This window comes from Colossoma macropomum, unplaced genomic scaffold (assembly GCF_904425465.1).
Source record: "Colossoma macropomum unplaced genomic scaffold, Colossoma_macropomum, whole genome shotgun sequence".
In the NCBI taxonomy this organism is placed as follows: Eukaryota; Metazoa; Chordata; class Actinopteri; order Characiformes; family Serrasalmidae; genus Colossoma; species Colossoma macropomum.
Genome location: NW_023494800.1, coordinates 18,437,698 through 18,461,648, shown reverse-complemented (window position 1 = coordinate 18,461,648; position 23,951 = coordinate 18,437,698). Strand labels below are relative to the sequence as shown.

At 39.9% G+C, this 23,951-nt stretch overlaps 1 protein-coding gene and 1 long non-coding RNA gene across 3 annotated transcripts; one reads left to right on the top strand and one right to left on the bottom strand.

The window, feature by feature from the left end:
- Positions 1-1,531: 1,531 nt before the first annotated feature.
- Positions 1,532-17,520, top strand: slc23a1 (solute carrier family 23 member 1). Of its 2 annotated transcripts, none has more exons than XM_036587675.1 (15): positions 1,532-1,640; positions 1,712-1,857; positions 3,655-3,816; positions 4,595-4,752; positions 7,693-7,781; positions 7,903-7,970; positions 8,949-9,130; positions 10,354-10,474; positions 10,731-10,887; positions 12,599-12,746; positions 12,865-12,970; positions 13,345-13,474; positions 14,757-14,900; positions 15,037-15,132; positions 15,531-17,520. In XM_036587675.1, the coding sequence occupies exons 2-15, from the start codon at positions 1,777-1,779 to the stop codon at positions 15,791-15,793; spliced, it is 1,905 nt and encodes a 634-aa protein (XP_036443568.1). In that variant the 5' UTR covers positions 1,532-1,640; positions 1,712-1,776; the 3' UTR covers positions 15,794-17,520. The 2 variants fall into 2 exon arrangements, with proteins under 2 accessions (XP_036443568.1, XP_036443569.1); XM_036587676.1 differs by lacking the exon at positions 1,532-1,640 and adding an exon at positions 2,273-2,316 and having other exon boundaries at positions 1,731-1,857.
- A 4,972-nt stretch (positions 17,521-22,492) lies between these two features.
- LOC118819773 lies at positions 22,493-23,268 on the bottom strand. The gene is made up of 3 exons (XR_005008203.1): positions 23,141-23,268; positions 22,949-22,993; positions 22,493-22,604 (listed from the first exon to the last, which is right to left on the bottom strand). It is a non-coding gene; the product is annotated as an uncharacterized LOC118819773 (long non-coding RNA).
- Positions 23,269-23,951: the final 683 nt, after the last annotated feature.

Here is a 23,951-nt window from a genome sequence, read left to right as displayed (position 1 = left end):
TCTCCTGTAAAGTTCTCATTTTGGAGATAGGAGGTTTGGTTTGACAGCAGCGATATGTTAATGTGTTAACAATTTCCAAACCTCTTGTCTAGTTCAGCTAATCAATACGTCATTAAATGAAATCAGGTGTGATGGTGATGGATAGATTTAACAAATTTGTGCAAACCAGAATTAACAGCTCATAAAATATCAACTACTTTTTTGAAAACAAAGCTGTTACTTTGTACTGCATTCATGTTTATTCTTATTTTTCCAATGTTACATAGTGTTTTACAGGCTTAAAAAATGACAGCCACAATTAACTGCTGCACCATATCCCAAACTTCATGTGCCTTAAACAATATCCAGCTTGTTTATTATCTCTGGTTACAAGAATATTGTTCATCCTCTCTCCTTGTCCATGGCTTTTCCTTTGTGTCAAATCTGCTCTGTAAGATTTTCTTATATATTGGATACTGTTCTTCTCTCCACTGAGTTTTCATTTTTCATTTTCATTTTTTTCTCCAGATGCTCTGAGACTATAGGGGTGTGTGTGTGTATTTGTTTGTGTTACTCATACACACTTTTGTGTGATTAATTGTCGTCAGTCTTCACTGTGTACACATGTGAGCACAGCATGTAGATACACATCCATCTACAGCAGGAATGTATTCTGAATATGATGTTTTGTAATAGAGTGAAGTCATCTCCATCCCACCCTATGAGGCACTCCATGGTTTTTGCTTTCAGACTCTACAGCATGTTCTCTTTACATTGTAATTACATTAGATCCAGGCTGCTAAGAGGTTTGAACCCCCCTTGATTGTAATGACCCTGAGTCATGCATAATTGTGGTGATCTGACCTCATGGTGGCTTCCCAGGTCAAATGTTAGCATGCAGCTCCCTCTGCTGGCTGCAGTATAACACATACTTTAGGCCATGGTCTTGGAGCTTCCCTGCACTGCATATTTTAGTGTGTCCCAGCTATAAACTCAACTCATTAACAAGCTCTTCCTGAGTGGGAGTGAAAGAGTATAAAAACTCCACGCTGTGCAGGACAGGCGTTCTCTAAGACCACGAATGGGAACCTCTACTTTTACGCCAAACTTGCGTAATCCTCATCTCTCTCATCAGGCCTGATAATGGACTTGTTCTTAGGTCTATTTAATGTGGGTGTGAAGGTTGATGTAATCGCATTTAACCGTCGCTGGGTCATAGGTTATACTGAATACAGTGTACTTAATACTAATGCATTTAAAACGCATTGAAAACTCATCTGAATGACGGCTCAAATCTCTCCCACATTTTTTGTATGTCTCATTTTTTTCTTCAAATGTACTGTGTTGTTTTCATAAGTTCATAAGTTTCATAAGTCCCTTTTGATGTCTTTCTTGTGGTCAACCACCATGATACTTCCCCAAGTCTTCACTGTAAAAGGAAGAAGTTGATCATGCCTATGAAACAACTTAATCAAAACTTTCTGACACTCCCACCCCCCCAAGCCAATCATTACCGCCCAGATAACTACATTAAGGCTTTGGCTTAAAATCAAACCTCGTGCTTTGTCACTTGTCCTGTTTTTCTCGTTCTTGCTCCTAAAGAATCTCCTGCCACTTTGTAAATTTTGCTTTCTTAGAAGGTGGTGAGCTGATGAGCACAGGTGAGTAAAGTCCAACCAGAGACAGATCATTAACTTGCCTAATCTAGTCATACTCTCTCTTCTCTATAAAGCTGGCTCCCTGAGGCCCTCCAGAGAATGAGGTGGCACGTGGCTGCTGCTTCTCGACGACAGCAACATGGGGCCTGCAGAGCTCACACATACATCCAGCCTCTGTGAAGGGCCAAGGAAGCACACAGACATGGCAGCTGAGCCTGAGGTAAAATAAATAAACAGAAAGATTGTGTTGTCATACTCTGTCATCTCTCTGTGAAGGAAATCAATAATGCATGAAGTGCATGTTTACTGTGAAACTGTGAAATCAGGTTTGTTCCTCTATCACGGAGCAGTAATCTTACACAGTGCACTGTAATTTGATATGAATCTTCATGCTCTTGGCATGAGCACAGTTCATGATTTCCATTATTGAGATTATGGAGCACATTTGTGTGCTTACTGGTTCTGATGTCCAGTATCAGGTCCTTAAGAAAGAATACATGTTTAAACATGAGCTAACTTTTCTCTACTGTAACTGACTTTTGATTTTTATGTAAATACATGTGAGGTTTAAGTGTAGTCAAACTTATCTATCTTCCTTATTGTTTTCACCACTTTTCCGAAATTAACTGAAACAGAAAGAAAAGTGAAATGCAAGTTTGGATTACAGCTTAATGTGATGGTAAGTAATGGTGACAAGAAGCTTTCATAGACAATTGTCCTTGCTAAAGGCCATGCACAGCACACAGTACAGTACTCTTTGGTGCCAAGACTTTTTCCCACATCTCTCTTTTGTTTGTCCTGAATTCTTGTAATAAAACTGTAAGGACAAAACTTTTTTCTTCAGATTTCAGGGACCAGTTCATTTAAACTGTAACCCTGTCTTTGTTCATAATAAATTACTGAACTCAGTAGTAGTTTATGTTTAACATATTCAGACTAAGAGGAAAAAGTTGTTTAGTAAGTGTTACGTTGTGTATCAGCATTGCGCTGTGCGCTTTGATGAAATGTGATATGAAATTAAGATAAGGATTAGTTCCAGTTTTGGTCCCCAGCCACTGATTACTAAGGAGGAACATCAGCACAAAAATACCATATAAACATCACCACAAATGCAATAAACAATACAGAGCAAAAGTCACAGAACACCCTTCATTTACACAGCCATTAAGTAGAAGATAGTGTTTTCACCCTTTGCCTCCATTACAACTCCCATTCTTTTAGGAGACTCTCTTTCAGTTTATCAAAGAAAATTTTCCAAACCTTCAAAGTTCAGTGTGAGGAACTGCTTTTTCTGATTCTCATGATCCAAGTAAACCAAAACACCTTCAGTCAAGTGTAGTGCTTGATATTCTCCTGATATATCCTGATGTTTGTCTGATGTGACAGTTTTGGTGGTCTACCAGATCTTGCATGGTTGTTAGGAGTCCCATTTTCTACAAATCTTTTAATCATTTTTCTAAATTCCAGTTTTGGAAACTCCTGTTTTTCACTTATTTTCCTTTGACTTTCCCTTTCCTTAGGCAAGTGGATATGTTTTATATCTATCTCCTCAGATTTATATCTCCTCAGATATAAAAATAAATAACTTGTTCTTTATGGCTGTTTTGATTGTAAATTAAATAAATGAGGCGTGGTCTCTGACTTCTCGACAGCAGTGTAAATCATGTAAATAAATATTACATTAATATAGTATTATTCCATCTATTGTTTTTTTTTCTGTTGCTTTTCATCTTTGTTTATGTAGTGGTTCTTTATTAGTTGTTAGAAAGAATCTAATGTCAGCTAGTGTCTGATTAAGATGCCATTGATTGGTCAGTGAGCTGACCTAAGTCGTTGTCAATGTTTCAAACAAAAGATGCCACTCTCTGACCATCAAAGCGTGATATGAAATGTGTAAGAAAGTATTTTCTTCTTGTTACAGTCTAACCGAGTACAGTTAATTATTAAAGTGAAGAATGAAAACTGAAAACCTAATGAATAGCCATGTTTGCCTGAATGAGTTTGCTGTCCTCCCTAGTGTTCACCTCTAGATGGCGGCATGCCAGCCGAGGTGGAGGAGCAGCCCAGTGAGGAGTCCAGGCCCCCTACAGGAGCCCATATTCAGGCACCTGGCTTCGATATGATCTACAGAATCGAGGATGTACCACCCTGGTACTTGTGTGTGCTGCTTGGACTTCAGGTACAAGAACAATAGGCAGTGTTGATTTCCCTCTCTTGCGTGTATCGGAGGTTTTAATTCAATTCAGTACATCATAAAATCTCAGATTTCACAACAAATAGATTATTTTGGTATTCAGAATTATTTTTTAAAATATGTAGCATATAGCCAATAAAGCTGAGCCGAGCCAAGCTTTGTTTAATTTATTTTGGGCCTGTGATGGGTTGGCAACTTGTTTTTCCTGCCTTCTGCCCAGTGAGTGGGGGATAGGCTCCAGCTCCTGCCTGTTAATGCCCTTAATTTCGGAAGAAATGCTGGGTGAGCAGGTGTCCAGAAACTACAAAAGTCTTTATCCTCAAAACTCAGGAGTCTGAAGAATTTACAGGTTTAGGGTTAGTTACATGCATTCTGACATACATGCAGTCCTCATTTTCAGTGCAGCCAAATGAGACAAGAGGGTAAAAAGCAACAAAAAACAAAAAAAAGCAGATTAGGAAATAGACTTGTATGACAATAAACAAAAAGACAAAATAAAAATAGAATATAATAAAACAGGCTTTGAAATAAAATACAAGAAAATAATAAAATAAATTAAAAAATAACAAACAACAAAACTTTTCAAACAAAACATTTTTTCTAAATCAAAATCCCACTAAATCAAGGTGTCATAACTTAAAAAGGGAAAATTGATGCACTCAATTTAGTTAATGAATCTCCGCTGTGGGGTTTAAGTGAATGCAGGATGCTACTTTGATGCATTTTTACACTCCCAGTATTCTAACTGCTCTTATCTCTCCAGCACTACCTGACGTGTTTCAGCGGGACAATCGCTGTGCCATTCCTATTAGCTGATTCAATGTGTGTGGGGCGTGACCAGTACACTGTCAGCCAACTAGTTGGTACAATTTTTACCTGTGTGGGCATCACTACTCTCATACAGACCACCTTTGGAATCAGGTGAGTGAGCTAGAGGCTGTTTAGTTATAAGAGATTGTGTATTGTGTTCTTCTGATAGCTGTTAGTTATGTTAGTTCAAATCCCTTTAAATAAGCATGGACTGAGAATAGTCACTGCTGACAAAATGAAAGCCCTTCTTCCTGACCATTGGAATGTTCCATCAGCAGCCTGTTAACAGCATCTAAAATGACTAAATCTGGATTGAATGTTTTAAACTCTTTCCAAACCTCACCTCGAGGAGCTCCTGTATTGTTTGTAATTAGAATCCAAAGCATGGTTCATCTGTACTTCGTTATGTTAAATTAAATGTGCTCGTGATATAATTTTAACAGTTTATTTAATGGCTGGGGGAGACTCCTGAAACCAAATGTTGTTCTTTAAACTAGCTCACAAGACTTTAAAAATAAGAAATTCTTGTTACTTTTTACTGTATTTATGTTTATTTGCCTATTCCAATGGTGTTTGGTGTTTTTACAGGCAAAAGCATATTTACTGCCAAGATAAATGGTCTTAAACAATATGACTTTTGCATACTACTGTATACTGTATATGAAGAGTTCATTTGCAAAAACAGATATCTCCATTTTATTGAATTTTCATAAATCATCTAACTGCTGTTGGGCATTTTGATTTTATTTATTTATTTTATTTTTTTAATTTAAAAAAAAATATATATATATATATATATATATATTATGTATATATATATCTATATATATATATATATATATTTTATTATTTTTTTATTTATTTATTTTTTTTTGGCAAAAGCTTCAATGTTTTTTTCATGTTTCAGGGCACTTTATGTCCAGTATGAATTGTACACACATGGCTGAATCCAGCGTGGTTCTTTGTTAGACACAGCTCTGTTTAGATGCTGTAGCCATTATTTTAAGACCTGCGTGCTGCTCTTTGTAAGGAGAAGAGAGCCGTTTTTGCCTAAAACAGTTGGCGGCATCGTTGCGTCACCTGACCCGAATACTGCACACTGATTGGCTGAACGGATTTATCAGGTTCCGCAGGATGACCAGCACTGGCGTTTGGTTGTTTCTGCTGTAAAACGTGAACTTGTAATTCCTCGAAATTAGACAATAACGGGTTTTGTGACAAAACGCATGAATAACCCACCACAGCTCGTTTGTCGAAGGATGGCGTTTATCGTTTTTTTGCAAATGAACTCTTAATATGTAACACTGCTCTTCATTAAACTAAACACAACTTATTTACGAATAAAGTCTCTCACTGCTGCCATGGCGGTAACCGTGCTGCTCTGCACTCTGCACTGCGATATTTCTGTTAAATTTATGTAACCTATGCCTGCTATTGCGAGCCCTAGAACTCCTTAAGACTGAAATCTAACTTAAGTATATTCCCATTCATATTTAATGTTTTTTAAGTTCACCTAGGCAATTAGGCACTTGAATGGTCAGCCAAGATTTCCTGATTCACTGGAGAATACATAAAAGTCCCTCAGTCATCCATCACTCGGAGAAAGATCAGTGAATACAGCAGTGATGTGCGACAAAAGGTTGCTGAGCTGCATGAATCAGGAAATGGTTATAAAAAACGAGCCAGACAGTTGAAATCAAACACCAACCATATAACCACAAGTTGTTTGGGGAGATTGCCAGAAGAAAGCCTCTGCAATCAAAGACCACCAAAATCAAGCTCCTGCTGTTTGTCAAACGTTACTGGAACTTTCATGGGGAGCGTGTTCTTTGGTAAGATGAGACCAAAACAGAGGATTTTGGCAACAAACACCTAAGGTGAGTTTGACGTGGACAAGATAGACATGCAGAAAAGTCCCCCATCCCCACTGTGAAGTATGGTGGTGGATCTGTGATACTGTGGGGCTGTTTTTCTCCCAAAGGCCCTGGACAATTTATTCGAATACATGGCATCACAGACTCCATCAGGTACCAGGAGAAATAAAATCAAAACCTGACTGCTGCAGCCAGGAAGCTTAAACTGAGTCATAGTCAGGATCTTCCAGCAGGACAATGATCCAAAGTACATCCCAAAAATGCTTCAGTGACCACACTGTGGACATTGGGAATCTGAAAGATCTGGAGAGGTTCTGTATGGAGGAACGGTCTCAGACCATTTGCCCTGTGTTCTCCTGTTTCATTAAGTGTTATAGGAGAAGACTCAGAGCTGTTATCTTTGCAAAAGGAGGCTGCACAAAGTGTTAAATGAAGGGGTGCTAACAGTTGTGGCACACACATTTGAGAAAGATATTTATTTTCTGATAAGAGTTAGTTTTTTTCAGTCATTGTACTTCAAAAAAAGATTTTTGCTAATATTTTGATTGAAAGCTCAAAAGGACAAGATAAAGAGAAAAGGCATTCTCTGCGTTTTTTTTCTGCAAATATTAGTGCACAATTTCCGTTTATTTGCTGAGTTTAACATAACATAAAATGTGTACTTTTGCACAGGGCACATTTTATGCTTTTTTCCCCTCAATATGCAAAATTCAACAAATAAACAGTAATTGGGCATTAAAATGTGCAGAAGTGTGTTCTCTGTAGAGGATGTGTATTTTTTTTCTCTCAGAAAATCAACAAAAATGTCATTTTACCAGGGTGCCAAAACATTTGCATATGACTTTATCTGATAGATTAATCTTTTTTCTTTGCTGCTTAAGACTTCTGCACAGTACTTTATGTTCAGAATTTGGCCTGATTGATGACCCGTGACATCTTGTTTTCTTGTTTCTGTTTGCCCAAGAGATCTCCATGCCCTGAGACAACGTTAAATGTTAAAACACTGTTGATTAATGATCTGTAGACAATGGTCAGGATTACTGGTGTCGAAGCTCCTCAAATTTCTGAGAAGAGCAAAGTGCTGCCCTGTTTTTTTGTAGATGTAATCCTCATTGCACTGAAAGATGAGTTTATTGTCTATCACTCTGATTCATGTGTGTATATACGTCATATTCAGGTTGCCCCTGTTCCAGGCCAGTGCATTTGCTTTCCTCATCCCTGCTCAGGCCATTCTAGGACTGGAGAGGTGGAAGTGTCCTCCTGAAGGTATTTGGTATTTGCTGTATGCTATCCAGCATTACTTACAGCAGTCACTGTGTCTCTGTTTTGTACTCTACGTTGTCTACATGCCTGTAAGTTTAGCGCTGCGTGGTATTGTGTTTTGCAGAGGAGATTTATGGAGACTGGACCCTTCCTCTCAACACCACTCATATCTGGTACCCCCGGATTAGAGAGGTAGGTACATGACCCATTAATCACACTGCTTCTAAAGGCCCACTCCAAATGTTTATGTGCAAGAAATATTACCATAAACATAAACTTACATTCTTAGTGAACAATTGGATGTCGTATCAGCAGCACCCTCTGTGGTCTGTCTTCTTTTAATTTGTGGGCAGTTACTGTAAGACTACGTATAAGACATGTATGAAGGAACTTACATGTTTTAATTTGGCACTCAAAGACATGCATAACTACACTGTAAAAGTATGCTGCAATATGACCTAAAGTTTACATTTCTTGTGGTAAAAAAGCTGTTTAACCCATTTTGTTTCAGTCCAGTAAGTTGTGTGATTAAAACACATGAACAAAAGCAACATTCATCAATCCAAATTTAACAAACACTTTCACAGCCACTGTCCTTTTCCATTTTTTGCTGCATAAATGGCATTTATTGTAATTGGACTGGTGCTGTATAACTTATTTCATATGAGGGGAACCTCTGTTTATATTGTTATTATTGTTTTTATATATATCATTACAATCATAGCATTGTTAGTGTTGGTACCAGAAGAATGCAGATGTAACTTTGGAATTAAATATAGTGAGATTTGATTGATTTTACTGTATCCTGTTGTTTGTCTGTCAGTAGAACGTTCCATTCCAGTCTGTTCCTCAAAAAAAGCTGCATTGGCACGCAGTGATTTCATAGCGATGGTTCTGTGGCTTGAGGCTGCCTTATTGTTATAAATTAGCTGTAAAAATTAGCTCTTTGAGGTTTCATCCTAATGCTATTAGGGACATGCCACAGTGTATTTCAGCTTGTTTATTGGGATTTTGGACCTGTATAGCTTCTTTGTGACAATATTTATTGCTAATTAGCAGTATTTAAGTAGAATTAACATTAATTGAATCTGATTTACATCTGATCAGAAACATCTACCTTGAGCAATCCCACACAGTCCTGTTTGGATTTTTTTTGTCTGTGGTCTACAGATTCAGGGGGCCATCATCGTGTCCAGTCTGGTAGAGGTGGTCATTGGGTTGGTGGGGCTCCCTGGGCTCCTGCTCAACTCTATCGGGCCACTGACTGTTACCCCCACCGTGTCCCTCATCGGCCTGTCCGTCTTTCAGACTGCAGGAGAGCGAGCAGGCAGCCACTGGGGCCTCTCTCTGCTGTAAGCACACTAAGCCTTCAGCTTCATCTACCATTCTACTGTCTTTCTACTGACTTTCATGGATTGTTCATTGTGTTTAAGGGATTTGCCTTTTTTATTAGAGTATATAGTATATACACTATAGTTTGTGCCAGGAGGATAAGATTAAGTGATAAGTTATATGATGTATGTCAGTTATGAAGTGCAAACATTTTCATATACCGTTGTATGCAAAAGTTTGGGCGTCCTGGGTCAAATGACCATTTTTTGATTTTCTTAGTATAAATAAGTTTTCACATCCTCAGCAAAGAGCACACTTCTGCACATTTTAACAAAAATATTACTGTTTATTTGGTAACTTTTTCCAATATGTCAAACTCAATAAATAGAATTGTGAACTACAATTTGCAGAAACAATCTCATATTTAAGTTTGTTCCCTGTAGAGGATGGGTTACCTTATCTTCACTTAGAAATTAACAAAATATGTAATTTTACTGGGGTTGTTCTAACCTGTGCATATGACTACATATGAATCTGGCCCTAACAGGGAATTCAGTTTTTGTAAATGTCTGCATAATTCAGTTGTCATTTAAACAAAGTCTTTCAATTTGGTTTCATGTGAAATACGCTGTTCTAGAAAAATGAGTCAGAATTGTTTATAGCAGTTATGGGAACCAGACATCTGAAGTGCTTAATACCTCTAAAATCACAGAAAACTGTTACGTGAAAGGGTTACAAATACACTGCTTGATATGCGAGACATTGTTTTACGGTAGTTTTAAGCTCAAGTGTACTTTACAATCCATTCCTGGTGGATAGATATATGCAGGGCGTACCAATGACTGTTACCAATGTTAGCCATTATCAGTGTTACATTTAAAAACTCAGAGGACACATATCAGTTCGCTGGTCTTTTTGAATAGTCAATAAATATCTACAGTGTAGATGTTGCAACCCCTAGTTCCCATCACCACCACAAAAAAAAGAAAACCTCTGAGTCAGTAACTAGATTGCACCACTCTGAATGACTTTTCACAGATTCTGTAGAAATATACAAAAATTCCCTTTTATGCATTCAAGTAGTATATCTTTTATATAAGCAGAATATATTTATTTCTAATACGCAATGATGAAATCCATCTTAAATGTCAACTTCGCTGTTCTTTTCTCATGGATGACCATGAATTTTTCATGAGCCCATCTGTTCATGTGTGGTGCGTGTGTGTGTTCTCTGTTTCTCCAGGTGTATCTTCTTCATTGTGTTCTTCGCTCAGTATCTGAGGAACTGGGCCTTCCCCTTTCCATTTTATTCTAGACAGAAAGGCTGTCACACCACTCGCTTCCAGATATTCAAGATGTTTCCGGTATGAACCAGCATTAGCTTAGCAACTTGCTCATGAGGGCTCATCTGTTCTCGGTCACTCTGACCCAGTTAAATCCCTGCTATAAACCTTTAAATAAGCAGAAGCTTGAACTTTATCACATATCGGATTCTAATTAAACCTGCCGATATCCACATCCAAGTGGCCAAGTTCCCTTTGACCTTGTATGGAGCGTGTCATTGCTGTCCTAAATGAAATCTCTGTTGTCCTCAGTGCATGTTTGCCTTGTTTTTGGCAGATCATCATGGCTATCATGCTCGTATGGCTTGTGTGTTATATTCTCACGCTGACAGACGTGCTGCCCAGTGACCCATCAAAGTATGGCTACAAGGCTCGCACTGATGCCAGAGGGGAGATCATGTCCCAGGCTCCGTGGTTCCGCATGCCCTATCCCTGTGAGCACTCCTTCTCCCTCTCTTATCACAGCGCATACTCATAAAGGCATTACATATTGCTTTGCTGAAGTCCATAAACATGATTCTAAAGGCAAGAACTGATCTTCAGTGATATTGTGTCATAATAAAGTTATAATAATTAGTTTAAATGTTATTTCTCTGTTCTCATAGTCAAGGACACTTTACACCAGGATAGGTATTAGATAAACATACAGAATTAAGCACACAAGCAAACAGTGACAGACCTATAGTATATAATCAACACGGAAACAGGAGAACTGATTAAAACCTAAACGGATGAGACGGACAGTGAAAGTACTGGGAATGAAGGAAAGACTTGAGCTGGGCTTTGAAATAGGAGACCAGAGATCTCCCCTAGAGAATGGACAGTCTGAAAGTTGAGAGGGTAAGGAGACTTGTATTAAAAGATCTGAAAGTACTGGCAAAGGGGAATAGGAGTAATTTTGGGCTTTGTACATTTATACTGGACAAACAAAATAGCCAGTTCAACTGACAGATAAGTGGGGTGGTGCAGATTTTTACAGAAAGAGCAAGAGTTTTATTTTGCACATTTTCAAAAAAGATAAAGATTTAGCAGGAATGCCAATAACGAGACACCATAGGATATTAAATTGGATGTTAATGAAGACATGGACAAAGGTTTTAGCATCTTTAAAGTTCAGCATGGGAGACTCATATTGTGAATATGGATGTAGAAAAAGTGCCCTTGAAAAGTGCCTTATGCTACATTGGGGTTGTGTCTGTAACTGGAAAATACCACTTTTTTCGACTTACAAGTGTATTCGTATTTACAAGCTGGTGTGACGTATAATGCAACCTCTTTTCCACCTTCTCTGCCAGTAAAAAACTGTAAACTTGGTGGTGAGTGTGAAAAATATATTCATCATGTGCTTCTGTGTCATCTAGGTGCTTTCTGATTCAGCAAAGGAAAGCTTTTTAGTGAGCACCAGAACACAGTGTGGAGTTCAAAACAAAGGGCTGGGTATAAAAGCACCCCAACCGAACTACAGGATAGGATTTACCAATCACTCTATTAAAGGCAAATGGAAAAAAATGAAAATCTATAAACTCAGGACTTACTGGATAACCAATGCTTAAATTTTAATTTTTTTTTCAGTACACTTTAATTTTTTCAGCATCAGACCAAGCTCTCTCTAGCAGGATAGGATGGTGCACATTCCCTCTTACATCATTTAGAGCAGTGCTACACAACGCAGGCGTCCGTTAGTAGATTTAACTGAACTGGCAGTTGGCATTCTCTTCCAAGCATGTTGAGCTGTCCAAAGACATTTTGTTCATAGTAGCTCAATGATGGCTGGCTTCACGTGTCTCAGAGGAAGCATGTACTACCCTCCCAGCTTGGTACCATTATGTGATAGGGAAGACCTAGCTAGCAGGTTTGAATTGGCAGTAACTAAACTGGGGGGAAAATCGGGCAAACGAAAAAGCCCTGCTAAATAGGTCCATAAATGATTTGTTTGCAATTGCATTGAATGATAATCTGAAATATTCTCACTGGTGTGCCTGAATGCCGATGATCTATAGTGGAGAGTACTGTTCTTCGTTGAGCTGAAGCTGTTACATTTATGTTGACATAGAGCTTTTCACATACTGGTGGGTGATTATTATGCTCTGTACTAGTAGGCCTACTGAAATTGGATGCTAACACTTTGGATGTTATCTGCCCCAGGTCAGTGGGGCTTACCCACAATAACGATAGCTGGCGCGCTGGGAATGTTCAGTGCCACTCTAGCTGGCATAGTGGAGTCTATTGGAGATTACTACGCCTGTGCCCGTCTCTCTGGAGCTCCCCCGCCCCCTGTTCATGCCATCAACAGGTCAGAGAAAAGCTGTACCACCGGAATGACAGCCCTAATGCTGTTTACTATCAACTCTAAATTGTGAGTGTAAAGTTCCCTCTTAGTTCTTGCTATGAATTTGACTCTTCTTTTTCAGAGGGATCTTCACAGAGGGCGTGTGCTGCATTATTGCAGGCCTGCTGGGCACAGGAAATGGCTCCACTTCTTCCAGTCCTAATATTGGAGTGCTTGGCATCACCAAGGTGGGCAGTGGGAACAGCCAGTCTTCATTCTCATTTAAATTCCAAGCTGTACCGTATATGGAGCAACTCACGTGTTGCTTGTTTGGTGTCAACATGTGACATGTTATCAGGAGTGGAACAGATTATATACAGATATAACTGTATCTGCAATGCCCTTTCACATGTTGTTCCTTCAGTTTTAAGCTTGATCTTTAATTTATTCATCTTCTGTGTGCTGGTCTTCATCTTCCCTGTTAATAGGAATGTGTAATAAAGCAGAGGTCTACTACACTGGATATAGGCTGAGACTGAACTGGAAGAAAATGACCAAAATTGAAATAGCATGCTGACAAAACCTTTATTAATCTGAGCCTGTTTCATGGATCCCTGTGCAGGTGGGCAGTAGACGAGTGGTGCAGTATGGTGCAATCATAATGTTGGTTTTGGGGACCATTGGCAAGTTCACAGCTCTATTTGCCTCACTCCCAGATCCAGTGCTTGGTGGCATGTTCTGTACCCTATTCGGTAAGAAGCTCTTTGAATTTTAATGAGCTGCGTCCACCTGGAGGCAGTGTAGAGCCACGCGGCATGATGGCACACCGCATGTCATTTGTAATTAGAATACATGTTTACAATATGGGTTTTACAATAGCGATTTTTCAATATGTCTATATAATTCAGTCAGTGAATTGTAAATAAAGTCATTTAGAGTGCTTTGATTTGAAATGGTTCATCTGGAAAAACTTACCAACTCTACCTTGTAGAGTAAGATGACCAGATTTCTGAAATGAAAACCAGGGACATTTCCAGTTTGGCAGTCAATATATCATGAAAATATCCAATGTTTTTATCAATGAAATAAAAAAGGGGGGACAGTGTAAATTTGTAAACTGTGTCAGAAAATTGTACCGTAGCCTACCATATGCCACATATCATACATGGATGGCTGAAAAAGTGGCACAGTTAAAAAAAATGTATGCACTATTTGTAGATCACATGGCAGCCTACATTGAAATAGTTTGTATGCCCATACAAATCAGATAACCTACCTATCACCTGGTAGTACTGTAACCCTACCCCTGCTTTTAATTTCTGGGTTACTTTGTGTCTGGAAAAGACGTTTGTGGTGATGTTATGGACTCGCGCAACACTTGCTAGATTCTGGTCGAGTTTTACACAGCAGAATTCTCTAAAACTAGGTGAATAATTGGTAGAAGTGGTTAGTAGGTAGCAGCTCCCTGCAAGCACAGTGTGAGACGTCTGCCTGTCTGCTCTGCTGCTCTGTCTTTCTTAGGACTTTCTGGTGTGTTTTTAATTCAGTAAAAAGTGGGAAAACGGGAACATCGGGTCACCCTATTTCAGAGGAATTAAACTCTCCAGATGTCTTGTTCCTCTCACTGTGCACCATTGTGACACTGAACATTTCTCTAGAATGGAGCATTTCAAACCACTCTGTGTGACTTTGTTTACATCTTAACCGTTTTAAAAAGTGAAATTCCCCTTAAATAGACAGCTTGTTAGCTAGCTAATCACCAAGCCACAAGTTACATGCAATACAAGCTAGCTAGCTTCATTTACACATAATCTGATAAACAAATTCAGATCTCCAGTTCAATCAGTTATCAGAAACGAAGAGGAATTTTTCACCTTCCTTTAAGGTTACCTACGGGTCGACGTAACTAATTTCCGATTGTTTGGCCCAGTTTGACGCCTGTATTCAGCTTGATTTTTTAATTATTTTTGATGTCCGTTACAATACTCAGTTTTGATTGAGCTTTGATTTAGTTGATCTTGTTATTTTTCACAGGTATGATCACGGCTGTGGGTTTGTCCAACCTGCAGAGTGTGGATCTGAACTCCTCACGGAACCTTTTTGTTCTGGGCTTCTCTATGTTCTCTGGCCTTATGCTTCCCAACTATCTGGAAACTCATCCAGGCAGCATTCAGACAGGTCTGTCTGCGGTCTAAGACCTCTCGTTTAAGTGTTTGGCTGAGACCATGTAGCCTTCTATGGGAGGCATTATAAAGAAAATTGACCCAGTGTACATGGTAACATACTGATCTAGATTGCTAATGTATTTCAATAGGTATGCCAGAGTTGGATCAAATCCTTACAGTGCTCCTGACTACGGAAATGTTTGTTGGAGGATTCTTAGCGTTTTTATTGGACAACACCATACCAGGTATATACAGCTTACCAAGTTTAAACAGCTTAGGTCAAATTACACGCTTTGCGTATATTCTAAGAGAGAAAAGTTGACATATTCTCTTAGATATGACATTTCTTTGCAAATTTTAGTGCACATTTTCTATTTATTTGCTAAATTTAACATATTGGGGAAAAAAATAATAAAATCTAAAATGTGCTCTAACTTTTGTGCAGGTCACATTTTATGGCTTTTCTTCAGAAAATAAACAATAATTACTGAATTAAAGTGTGCATACGTTTGTTCGTTTGTAAAGGATGTGTACTTAATTTCGCTTAGAAAATCAACAAAACATATCCTTTGATAAATTTGATAGAACAAGTCCTATGAGTCATTAAGCCACTTTTACTCTATTTTTGTATGTTTGCATACAGGGACGAGAAAAGAGCGTGGCCTCATAGAGTGGAAGGCTGAGGATTCTTTTATTACGGCTGGTGTGAACTCGGACACATATAACTTCCCCGTTGGCATGGGGCTGGTAAGGCGGCTTGGCTGCCTGCGCTACCTGCCTATCTGCCCCACTTTCCAGGGATTTAAGCTACGCCGGCGCAGAAACAGCTTGTGTGAGAAACAGGACTTCAAGAAAGTTAAAAGTGTGATGAGGGACACTCCAGAAAATGTAACCACCAAAGTATAGCCATAGATATGTACTTTATTGCTCGAATTTATTGTACTTTTAAAAATGCCACCAAGGGACATTTGTTATGTGTTTATTACTGCATTATAAGCACTAATGTTGAATTCACACTTTAAATTATAAATACACACATATTCACTGTGGCAAACTGTGAGTGGGTCTTTTAATTCAGAATGATGTTGAGCAGAAGGTGATTAATTTGGCTAAAATAAATGGAGCGTAAATTGTTTGTGAGCATTTATTTATTTGCTTTAATTGTATACAAAATTCACAAGTGATCAACAAAAAAAACAAAATGTTTCCAGAAACTCAAAAAAGGTTCAGATTCTTCAAGACTTAAGATGCAAACACAATAAGTCTCAGTGTAAAAATACAATGTTAAGCATTTATTTAAATGAACACAGTTCTACTATGTGATGTAGGATATTTAAGAAAAAGGCTTGTTATATTGTTAAAACATAAGAATCAATATATCTGACATACATACTCCTAAAGTGTGAAAAATATACACTCTCTTTTGTCTTAGTAAATGAATCGTTAAGTGGTATGTGTATGTGTACAAAAGAGCCTAAGGGCAGTGCAGCATTTCAGCTAAATACTATGTTGATTTAGGCACTGGCCTGTGGATCTGTCCCTTTGTTTCTGTTTTCATTGATTTAAAGGAAGCACAGACAGATCTCTGTCCCCTCATTTACCTCATTCATTACAAAAGTCCAGTGGGATTTGCTGAGAGGCCTTCAGTGAGACTACAGACCTCTTGTAAGGAGAAGCATCAGAGAGAGAACAATAAACACATCTACAAGGCACCAAAGGGAAGTGACCCGGTACATACTTTACAATACTTTGCGGATCAGTTCCAATGAAACATTTCAGCTCATATAATAGTTATAATGAACATAACTATTTCAAAATAAAATGACACTGTGCAGCTTATTCTTTTTGTTGTTAATAAGTGTTTCAAGAAAGTGCTTTTAGCAATGTTTACAGTCAATAATGTACATTTGATTTGATTCAAGCTCCAGAGACTGTCCACTTAATTAGTGACCCATCCATTATATGCTAAACATGTTAAAGACTTTCATGTACCTGGGATTTTCTGTTGACCTAAGCTTCTTCTCCCATTCCATGGGTCATTCTACCACTGTGGTGACAAATGATGTCCCACAAATTTGCAGCCATGAAAATGTGCGTAAAAAAAAGTAAAGCACAAAAGGTTGATCTATATGTAATATTTGTTTTATTCTTAAATTACTCAGCAAAACTATGATAGTTTTTATTTTTGATTGAGTTTTAGTGATTTTTGTTGTGCATGAAAAACAGCATGTCATAGCCGTGGCTTCACTGATTATTTGTATTTGAAACAAGGAACTGATGCTGTTTTTCAGTTCAAAATGTATAAATGTATTCAAATTATTGTCTGTCTTATGTTAAAATTATTTTGAATATGTAAAGAGAATTTTATTTTGATATCTGTCAGTGGTGTTACAGAAACATAAAATGTCATTTACAAAACTGGAAGATCTTTTTGAATGACTTGTTTAAAGGAAGAAGGACTAACTCTGAGAAGTTTTATATTTCTGATAAATTTGGGCTAAAGTACTAACAGATTCATGTGTTGCAAAAAGATTGACAGTGGCCTGATTTTTAAATTGAAATAAAATAACAATGTGAAAAAAGCTTTTTTTAGATATGATGTAACTGAAAATAAAGTGACTGACAAAAGCTCAGATTTTTGTAATTATTGTCAGCGGTGTTACAGTCAGTGGCATTACAATTATGCTTTACACTTGAATTACATCTCAACATTCATACCCCGTTTACCACCACAATGATAGAATGACCCACATATGCTGCAAATTTAATGTGTGGTTATTTATGTATATATGCGTGTAAGGACCATGGGGTATTCGCATGTGAGTAACTGACATTTGATATTACCCATTTAGAAGGTTTATGAAAAAACAATGCATTCTATTTTTTTAATGGCAAAACTGATTTAGGACAGGTATATTTGTGAGATTAGTGAAATTTACTTACACTTACGCATACCAAAATGTGTTTTACAAGTACAGCAACTGTGTGCGTATGTTTGTTCGTTTAAGTGTTTAAATAGTTTTATGTGGCTCCTGCAAAAATTAATACAATGATGGCATGACTCACCCATGTCAGCTGAAAATTCCGGAGGTAGTTTTTTTTTTTTGTTTTTTTTAATCAGAGATGGAATATTGATCAGATAGTTTGTATAGTTAAGATTTTGTCTGTTATAGTTTTTCTTCAGATAGCAGTGTATAATCTCATATATTTCATAGTCTTTAAGTAGCTCATGTTCAGCATTAAAAGTCTGTGGGTCATCTAGTTCAAAAGGCCTGCATTCAGTTGTACTATAAAGTCCATATGTCCTGTAAGGTCTCAAGGCCCTGGTGGTTGGAGCACCTGAGGGTGTGCCTGGACATAAGGCAGGCAATGTGGACTGTAAATGGCAGGGATATGAAGGGAGGGCAGGGGTATGGCACATGGGGAAGGCATAACTGTGCCGGAAAGTGTTTGCTGTGGCAGTAGGACCTCTACATATTGGCAGGTCTCTGGGTCAAACAGCATTTTGCGTTGTGGCAGCTGAGGCATGTCCACATAGAAGCAGCGGCCAGTTTCAGGGTCCAGCAGCAGGTGGCGGGGACTCTGCGCCAAGCCTCCACCTACTTCCGGATACAGCATTCCGGCACTCCCTTGTACGACTTCAGCGCCGAGGGTTGCAACAAAAGTTGTGCACTGCTGAGTATCTGGAGAAGGCATTTTCTGTCTGGTATCTCCATTCTCTGTCTGTTTAGATGAGCCTTGTTGTGCTGCATTTCCATCTGTTGGGCATGGCTGAGATAGCAATCTTACTTCCTCCGATAGCGATCTCATCAAAGGGACAGGACCATTTGCCACAGCAGGCTGGTTGTGAGATGGTGTTTGCACCAAGACAGGGCCTTGAACATAGCTAACTGTTCCCATATGAGGAGAGATTGTCTGGTAGCCCAATGGGTTGGGTTTGTAGAAGTATGGTGGGAGTATTTGTGTTGGAGCAACAGTTAAGATGCAGGCAGAGGGTGGCCCAGCTGTACTTTGTGATCTGGGGGGTGGGCCTGGGGTCTGGCATCCATCTTTGATTGTAGAGCATGCCTGTTCTAATTGCTTACAGCTATCTAGTTTGTCAGAACTTGCTGCAGGTGGACCATACTGCAGTGCAGCTGCCAGAGGTTGCCTTTCATGCTCAGAGAGTATGCGTTTCTCATATCCTGGGTTGCTGGAGTCCACAGACTGCCCTTTTTTGAATATCTCAGTTGAGGTCCTCTTGTTAGTCTGTAGTGAAATGCCTGCCCTGTTTGTTTGATTCAAATTTGTGTTGCTACCTTGGACATCCACTTGGCTGATGGCTGTTTGGCTGTCCTTTGCCTCTGGAGATTTTGACAAGGCACAACTGTTTGCCTCGGCTGCGATAATTGGGTTGACCTTTGTAAATCCAGCACTAGGAGTTTTGTCATGTGGTTCCAGGAGAGAGGTAGCTTTAGTTGCACATCCTCTGGGAGTGGTATGAAGAGAGGCCAAATCCCTGATCCTGTCCCGTGCAAGTGGTGGAGTCACTTTCCGCAGTTGTAGCTTTTCGTCCTGCTTGTATCCCTTTCCCTTGTCCTCCCCCTTGCTGCTAAGTTGGTGAGGTGTTGCAGGTGGAAAACTATGGATATTATCCTCAAACTCACCAGGACCCCTGAATGACCGGTTGTATGTGTTTTTCACCAGGCTCCGCATATCCCTTACCACATGCACGGGAGCTATGGCCTTAAATTTTCCCTGGCTTTGAACACCCATGTTTACTGGCTGCCCAGGTGGCCTGGGCTCTCCACTATCACTCTCCTGCTCTTTCACAGGACTACACTGAGTAGGCTGGGACAGGACATTACTCACTGTTCTTGCATCCAGATCATAAGCCAAACAGCCAGCCATCGCAAGACATTGTGTACTTTCTTTGCTCTCACCTTGTTTCTCTTGCTTGTCCGCACTGGTACTGGGGTCAGTCTTGATATTGTGCTGTTTATGGCCTCTCTGCACTGTGCAGCATTCCTCAGGTGTGGTTTTCACTGAGGCCTGTTTGCCGATGGCTCTGCTTATCACTGCACTTGAGTTCCATGCTTTGCCCTTTGCTGAGTCACAGGATAGCTTCTGTCTTGGGCTCTGGCTGGTAAGCCGTACCACCTCCTTACTGGGGCTCAGCTTCTCTTTCTCACTTTCTGGAGAGGCGGTTATTTCAGTACCACTGCCCTGAAACTCAGTCCTGCCCAGGTTACTGAGTACAGGATTAAAGCTGTGTTTTGTTATCAGTTTGGGTTGTGTTTTGGAGCTAACGCCCATATGTTCTTTAATAGAGCTGACTTTTGTTTGTGAGTCAGTCTTTTGAGTAGGACTTTGGGAAGAACTTAAGGGAGGACCTGTGGCCAGGTTCACTTTAGTAGTTTCAGTGCACACCTCCTTAGCTGAAGTGGTCAGGCATTCATTGTTGCTGGTCGTGCTATATGTTTTTGTGGGAGCAAAGGCTCGGTCAGAAACTTCCAGAGCACGAAGGTTCTCTTCTTGTTGCATCTTCTTTGAAAGGACAGTTGTAATGATGCAGGAAGCCTTTTTCGTTTTGCTGGATGTTTCATCCAGGGAAAGTGACTTCTGAAACCGTTGCTTTCGCTCATTTTGGGCTGACTTTGGTTCTGATCCATGAGAGTCCTGGTGAAATGCCGCAGGGGTACTGTGCTGACGCTGGAGGATGTCCCGAGGACGGGTGGGTGTAGCTGGGACCTGGATGATACCACTGCTGTTGTTTTCATTTGTAAGAGGCTCAGCAGTATCCCGTCTTTTCAGTTGAATTTGTCTCTTTGGTACAGTCTTTGCCCCTCTGTTCAGCTCTTCCTGGTTTTCCAAGGCCACATCAATGCATTCAAAACTGCTAGCCTCTGAGCAAGCTGAAGTGTTATGGTTGTTTGTTGATGTTGTAGGCAAGTTGAAGGACCAATCATGGAAGGCTCCATCTGAGGACCAGCAGCTGGAGTTGAAAACGTCCAAGTAGTTTGCTTCAGGACATAAGGATCTTGTGTGGTCCAGAGTGGCGAGGCGCCTCACTTCAGTGTTTGTCTCGGCTAGCTTTGTTGCCATGCTGTACGCTCCTTTGGTATTGTCTACAGTGCTGCAGTGTTGCCTGGAGCTGCCGCAGGGTTTTGGGGGAAGCGAACTTGACAGCAAGACACCTTGTCGGCTCTGCTTTTGCCACCTCCAAGGAACAGGAGGGCTCCGTGGCTGGTGTTGGTGCCCAGTTGCGAGGATACGCTCTGAATAACAGTGTGGCGGGATTCCTGACTTCTGCTTGTTGGCTGTGAGGGTTGAGATGCAGCTTGCAGGCGGTTTTCTATTTCTAGCTTTGAGTGACAGCTCTGCCTGCTCCTTTTCAACCCCTATACCCTGCTCTGCCCCCTCCCATTTCATAGGACCAATGATAAACCCGCCTCCTTCAAGCTTATCCTCAGCACTGAGCTTATTGGGACTCTCTGTCAAGCTTTGCTGATGTGTTGGCGGGTCTTCTTCTGGCTTAGTGCCAGTTTGTTCTTGCCACACTTCCTGGCTATATTGATTTCCTTCACTTGTGGTCAAAACAATGTTGGAGGTTAATCTGGATTCCAGGCAGTCAGATTTCTCAACATGTTTGGTATCAGCTTGAGCAGTAGTCTTGCCGTTCCCAAAGTTATTCCATGTTTTCAGTATAGAATCTGTGCTGGATGAGTTAAATGGTTGAGCTGTATTTGTCCCAGTATCTACAGAGTCTGTGGTTGTAGTATTAAGATTTTGAAGTTGTATTTTAAGACTTGATGATAAACATTTAGTTCCTACCAAGAGAGTATCTGTGCCAGATAAAGAAGCTTCATGTAGCTTATATTGGTGTTCTTCAGTTAAAGCTGGGGCGAGTCTGGGTTGCGGAGTGCTGAGGCTCTCATCAAGCTTAGTATCAGTTTGAGCATTTTGATTATTTCGTCTGAAATAATTCCATGGTTTCGATAAAGAATCTTTCCTAGATATGTTTAGTGAATGAGGACTGTCTTGTTCAGCATACACAGTATTGCTATTTGTTGGATTCAGGTTTAGAATTGTTATTTTAGCACTTGATTGAAAAGGTTTTGATTCTAACAAAAGAGGATCAGTGACAGACAAAGAGGCTTCATCCTGTCCACAAAGGGATTCTTCACTTTTGTTCTCTGAAGCTCCATTATCTTCATTCTCCTTTGATCTGAGCTCTTGCAACAAGACATTAATCTCAGGTGAGCAGCTTGTTTCTTCTGATGGATCTACACAGAGTGTAAGTTCAGATGACGTAGCCTCGCATTGTGGCTGGGCATAAAGCATGTGTGCCTCATCCTCCAAAGCCTCACTATACTCACTAAGAGAGCAAAGGGCAGTGCAATATGAACTTGATGAGTCATCCAAGGCATCATCAGCCAGCACTGAGATACTCTCCTCCTCATCTATTTGTGTTGGAAGCTCATTGGCCTTCGAAGTAGAGGACAAGGGCGTCACATCATTCAAAATGTCATTTGGAAAGGTTATCTTTAACATAATGTGTAGGCTGGTAGCCCTAAAAGACTAGGAAAAACTGAATGAATTTCTTTGTTGTAGCACAGTAGAACAGGCAGGCAGCTTTCCTATAAGGTGGGTCAGATGCTCAGTACTGTGAGGGTTGTGGGCCTGAGACAGAGGTGTCACATCCAGCCCAGCACTCATACAGTAGGTCACATGCTACCTTATGTGGCCATGAGTTCAGGGAAGATAGGGAAAAAAAGACAAAATACACATCACAATTCCACTCTTGAAACATCTTAAAAGAAAGATACCTTCCAACTACTTAGGTTAGTTTTATAATTCTGGACAAACTTAGTTTACCTTAATTTTATTGCACTTGTTACTTTTACACTGTTTAAAGAGAGAGTGCACTGTATGGTCCCATGGTCCCTGAAAGCATAGACTGCTCTTCCAGTGTTTGTGATTGACTCTGGATGTTCCAGGGTGACAGCTACAGTTACTGTACATGAAGCTGTCCTGCCCCCAGGCCAGTTCTAAAGCTCTCACCTGATCCAAGATACCCACCTGGTGCAAGTCTTCAAACCAGCTTGAATTGAATCCTGTCATGGACTGAAAAAAATGACATAGAAAAACTATAAACTTGTCATGCACCTTTAGATAACTTTGCATATAGAGCTACAACAAGAAATTAGGTCAAGTACCCTCTTATAGCCTGTGTTAAAACAAGAGCTGCAAATGAGATGAATCAGACCTTACTTTTTAGCTGCTGAGAGTTGGCCCAGTTTATGGGGTCCAGGCCCAGGAGGAGTTTAGGTGGTGGTGTGGCAGTTAGCTTTGACAGCAGGTGCTGGTCCGGCTGAGCTGGAGCTTGCCTCTGGAATCCAGCTAGCATGGCCAGTGCAGTCACAGGGCCAGCTAAATATAGCTCCCTCAGCCCCATAACACTATCATCAGAGAGATAGGGCTAGGACTCTATGGAAAGCGCTGGGAAGTACCGGATTTCTAAATAGTCACTCTAAATAGAGTGGTAATATGGGTGTCGTTGGTTCTGCCCTACCACCCAGTACATATTTTTAGTGGATCTAAACTAACTGAAATGGTTCCTGAAGTTGATTTTGGAATACTGCATGATTTTACCTGGTAAAGATGTGCATAAACTGCGAGTTTATTGTGTTATGCCAGTCTGCTCTGAGACCTTCGCAGAATGAAATGCATGCCATGACAGCTAAAGCATGTGGACCAATTGGTTTTGGCAGAGGTAAATGTTTTAACAGCATGATATAATGGGCTGTATGAATATGAACCCATTGGTATCATTGCACATGAGCACTCTGGATGTCTCAGATGTGCATAACACCCTTTGAGCAGATCACAGGAGACCACTAAACCTGGGGTGCTAAGTTGAGTGAAAGGGGTATTATATGTCCAAAAGTTAATAATACTACACAATCTTTAAACATAAACTGCAAACAAGTTATTTGAACAACAAAGGAATGTACTCCTCTGTGACAAGATGCTTTGTCAGTCGTTCTTTTTCGTGCTATGTGAAACTATAAATCGTATAATT